The sequence below is a fragment of the Bison bison genome, unplaced genomic scaffold, assembly GCF_000754665.1.
Source record: "Bison bison bison isolate TAMUID 2011002044 unplaced genomic scaffold, Bison_UMD1.0 scf7180017864167, whole genome shotgun sequence".
Lineage (NCBI taxonomy): Eukaryota > Metazoa > Chordata > Mammalia > Artiodactyla > Bovidae > Bison > Bison bison.
In genome coordinates, this window is record NW_011494739.1 from 541,465 (window position 1) to 546,436 (window position 4,972).

The following is a 4,972-nucleotide window of genomic DNA, read 5'->3' on the forward strand; positions in this document are numbered from 1 at the left end:
TTTAAAAAATATAACTTTTAAAATTAGCAGACACTTTTGGTGTTAAGAAAAATAAATAAATTAACAAAGCAAAACACAAATTAATAGGCACACAGTGAACTGAAAGTCGCTTAGTCGTGTCTGAGTCTCTGTGACCCCATGAACTATACAGTCCATGGAATTCTCCAGGCCAGAAAACTGGAGTGGGTAGCCTTTCCCTTCTCCAGGGGATCTTCCCAACCCAGGGATCGAACCCAGGTCTCCCGCATTGCAGGCGGATTCTTTAACAGCTGAGCCTCAAGGGAAGCCCCAGACACACAGAAAAGTATACAAATTGTAAGTGTTCAGATCAATGGCCTTTTATAAACTGAACCCATTCTGATCAAGAAATAGAAACCCAGTTATACCTTCATTCTTAGAGGTTCTGTTGTTTGTTTTTGCCAACATGAACCTCTGGTTAGAAGTGTGTTATAACTGATCTCTCATATTTGTCCCATTCAGCTCTTCCATGGCAGTATTTGAAGATCTCTAAAGTGCTGGTAGTTACACGTCAGCTAATAAATGAGTTAATCACTGATGAGCCCAGGAATTCAGAGGGGGACTTCAGATACCCTCAAGAAAGAGATAACAGTAACTTCTGAGGGGGTTTAAGAAGAGAAAAGTATGGAATTTTATACCTCATAAGTGAAGCTCAGGGAAGTTGAAGAGTTTGCCTACAATCTCCCAGCAGGCAAGCAGGACCAGCAGGCAACTCTTTCTACACAGGTGGGCACACATACACCCCCCCAGATATTTGCTGAGAAGTCCCCATTGCCATGGATGCTAACTTGGGAGAAAGCCATTGGCTCGAAGGCCTGTGCAAGGCCAGTGAGGGCACCAGCCAGCGCCATCACTCATGGGCACTGCCCACTAGGCCTGGGGTTTGGTCCCTCCACCCCAGAGGCCTTTCCTCTCCCATCTGCTCTCAAGTGGGCCACTGGCAAAGAGACAGCCCCGCTATCCTACCAGGGCAGGTTGAGAAAGTTGCAGGATAAAAGCAAACCCTGACTGTGGCTGGAATGTGCTGTGAGTGAGCGTCGCATTCAGTGTGGCCTCGATTCCCCTCTGACGACAAAGACCAACGTCCTGAGCCAGCCCTTCCACTTACCAGCCACCGTCCCACAGGCAGGTCCTGACCCTCACAGTCTCCCAGGCTGGTTGCGATGTTCAGCCCCGTCCTGGCTAGGGGAAACTTGGCAGTCGGCAAAACACTTCTTAATGACAATATTTATCCAGGAGTTCCCGTGGTTGGGCTTGATGCTAAGAGTTGGATGCATATTTCATTTACTCCTCTCCATAGCTCATGGGAAGGGGCCTTCTGTTTTCCCCATTTTCTCGATAAAGGACCCGAGGCTCAGAGAAGCAAGATACCTGCTCAGAGTCACACAGCCACTTAAATGATGGGGCCCAACTGACACTGAAGAAGCATGTGGCTAAACTACCCCTCCTGGCAGCTGCCTATAACCAGGCCGTCATTCAGCAGTTATTTATTGAGCCTACTATGTGTCAGGCATCGTTCTAGGTGATAGGGAGACAGCTGTGAGCCGACAGAAGAACCCCCGCCCCACACACTTCCACTCCCTCCTCCAAAGAGCTGACATTCTTGAGTGGGGGGTCCTTTGGGGAAGAATCCTCTGGGAGATTTGTGTTCCAAGCACTTTTACAGAAAAGCCCGCCTCCTTTTTCCCCACCCCTCTGCTTACTCTTCCTCTTTGACGCCCCCCAGAGCCCTCCAGGTCTCCCCTTACGGAGAGGGTGGCAGAGAGCCCAGTACCCCTGAGATCCTGGCACACCTTTTTGGGGCCAGCTGACAACACTCGTGCCAGCCCAGTAAGAGGCTCAGGGGGGCCCCACGGCCACCCCACTCACACAGCCTGCCACCTCCACATGGCCTTGTGTGTGTTATTTCTGTGTCTCCACACACAAAGAGCCCTGGTGCTGTTGCTGGCGCTCAGCTGCTGGAGTAGGGAGGCGGGCAGCGGTGAAAAGCTTTTCTGAAAGGCCAGGGTGAGGCAGGAGTCACCCAGGTGATGTGAGCCATTCCCCTGGGCCCCCAGCCCGGGACCACAGTGAAAGGTTACTGCTAATTGGCGAGCTCCTGATGGGGACGCATCTATTTAGCACCCCCCTCCCCACCTCCCCAGAGACTTCCAGGATGGTCTTGGCACAGCGTGCAATTCGAAAGCTCCCCGCCTGAGTCTGGCACAATCTGTCTGAAATTGTGAACATGGAGGCTCTTGGGTTTTTAATTTGTATTTTTCCTTGTTGTTTCTCTCTGCCCATTGTTTCTGGTAGATTTCGTAGCAGCAGCCACCCTTGACTCTAGTTGCCCCCTCCCTGTGGCCCTCTGAGCAGGCTCCTGTCGCCCCCGGGTCCCCCCAGACCTACCCTCAGAAGGCCTGGCGGGGGTCAGCGAGCAGCAGCGTGCCTGCCCCCGCCCCGCTGCCCGGCCGCAGGGCCCAGCTCTCACCCCGCCGTCATCCCTGACACTAACACAGCTTGTCCACCCTGTCGCAGGGGGCAGATGGCCTGTCGGAGCCGGAGGGCATCTCTCTGAAGCGGGTCGCTGTGGTGGAAGATTTCTTTGACATCATCTACTCGATGCATGTGGAGAGCTCAGCGGAGCCCGGCAAAGCCCCCAAGCACGCTGGGCAGAAGAAAACCTACCGAGCGGTGAGATTTCTGTCTCTTGGCCTCTGCTGGCAGCCCCAGGCCTTGGCAGGAGGCCATGGGCTCCGCACATGTTGGGCAGGGGGCGGGGCAGGGAGCTGAGGCGTGATGAAACGGCCTTTGGGGATCCAGGGGGGCACGGGGCAAGGGCATGGCAGCCAGAGATGGCTCACAGGGCGAGGGGGCGGGCTCTGTGGTCAGAGCACAAAGGAGAAGCAGGTTGAAGGGGGTGAGAGAGAGGGAAGGAGAGGGACGAGGAGGGCAGGAGGAAAGCTCTCCTCTTCCTGGTTTCTGCTTTGCTCCATTCCCCACCCCCCAGCTTGGGGCCGCGGTTGGAGGAGGGGGAGGCCAGATAATAGTAATCGCCAGAGCAAACGCTTCCATGGCCTTCGCTGTGTGCCAGACCTGTCCGAATACTCCCTGTGTGTGAGTGCATTCAAGCCCCTACAACGCAAGTCAGTGCCAGAAGTTCCCCAGGGGACTTCTGAGGACCTGGGCCCCGCCCTCAAGGACAGCACAGCTTGACTGGGGCTGGGGAGGCTGAGAGAAACAGAAATGTTTCCAAGACTAGCTTCAGGGGAACAAGAACCCAGGCACCTGGGCGTTCAGCCGCGGTCCCTCCAGACACCAACGTTCAGTCCGTGAAGCGGCCTTCACGGAGCGGGTGGCGGGTCAGCCAGCAGTCTAAGCTTTGGGTAGGCAGAAGGGAGCAGAGGTGGCCACCTAGGATGGGACACGTCACACGGAAGACTGTCGAGGGCACGGTGGCCACAGCCTGTCTGGGTTCTGGTCGCATCCCCGCATTGGCCCCCATTGCCATGGCTTATGCCCAGCTCTGAACCGCTTGTCCAGCACCCACCACTAAACCAGGAAGCCAAGCACTTCATGTTCACTCAAGCCTCTCAGCAGTCCTGTGATGGAGGCGCCGTGGCCCATTTCACAGTTAAGGCAACTGCGGCCCAGGGAGTTAAACTACCACTCTAAGGCCACACAGCCCGGAGGCAGCGGTCAGCCGGGGTCTCACTCCCCGCTCTGTGCTGACTTTCTCTTTGGCTTCCTAGAGGCCTACCCGTCTGTGATGGGCCTTCCTTTCCCAAAGTAGATGCCAACCCCTCCAAGTTCTTTTCTAAATAGCCTTGGAGTATGGCAGAGGTGGCCTGTGTAAGTCTATAATTTCCCCATATGACCTGATTAAAAAGAAAAATCCAACCATCTGGTTTGTTCTTGATCTCAGAAGATGACCTTTGTTAAATGTGTCTTAAGGATGGACCCACATGCCAAAGCCCTCAGAGAGAGGAGGGGTCAGGCTGAGGGAAGCAGGAGATGACTGTACCACCTGCCCCGCCCTGCAGCTCAGGACTTGTGTGATGGGGAGTGACTTGTGGGAAGGGAGTTCTGAGGGTATTTCCACTGGAGGATCATAAATGGAGGGAAGGACTCCTGAGCTGGGGCCCATGTGGGCCCCTTGGTGCTAATGATACCCCGTGCACTTTCTCAGCATTGAAGTTGCCATGCTGGGAGCTGGCTCATGCCAGGCTGTGTGCTCAGCACGTCCCCTGCGCCGGCTCTCAGAGCCATCACGCGGATGAAGGGTATAAGGATGAAGCAGGCGCTACCATTACAGAGGAGGAAAGCGAGGCTCAGAGAGATGATTAAGCCTGCCTTGAGGTCACCCAGCTGATGTTCAGAGTCAGGCACCTGGCTCAGAGCCTGTGCCCTGACCACTAGACACGCTGCCTTGCTGCAGATGTCTTGTGGCCAGTTCGCAAGCCCACTGACTTGCTTGTCAAAGTAGATAGGCTTAGGCTGACTGGACTGTGTGATTTCTCTGGTCCCATGGGTACCCAGCCCCAAACCTTACCCTCAGGCACTTCCTGGGTGTTCATTAAGGCTGGGGTCGGTGACCTCCGTGCTGCAGAAAGGGCGAGGCTGGCTGCGCCCACCAGGCTCTGTGTCTCTGGGCCAAGTGGACGTCCAGCCCTTGGCTCTGCGCTTCCTGGCTTCTCGTCCATATGCCCGCCGCGTGCCCCACTTCCCGCTGCCCAGCCTGGAGCTGGCACATGACTGGCAACGAGCCAGATGGGCTGCGCTCAGAGCTGGAATTTCAGCAGCAGGGCCAAGGCAGAGGGAGCAGGCCAGGCCCTCCTGCTGTGGGTGTGCGGCCAAGGGGACCACTGCACCCCCTTCCTCCCCCGTGCACCTCCTCTCCCTTCCCCCACTTCCCCATCTGTCATCCTTTACCTTTTGGGGGGGCAGGGTGATGGGGACGCTTTTGTCGTCCTCT

General features: G+C 55.8%; 1 protein-coding gene across 1 annotated transcript in view; it reads left to right on the forward strand.

Moving 5' to 3' along the window:
• Positions 1-2,540: 2,540 nt before the first annotated feature.
• NOL4L (nucleolar protein 4-like) overlaps positions 2,541-4,972 on the forward strand; it is a 78,028-nt gene continuing 75,596 nt past the window's right edge. The window contains exon 1 of the mRNA XM_010841714.1: positions 2,541-2,691. Coding sequence (XP_010840016.1) covers positions 2,620-2,691 — 72 coding nt within the window. The 5' untranslated portion in view covers positions 2,541-2,619. The remainder of the gene's footprint in view (positions 2,692-4,972) is intronic.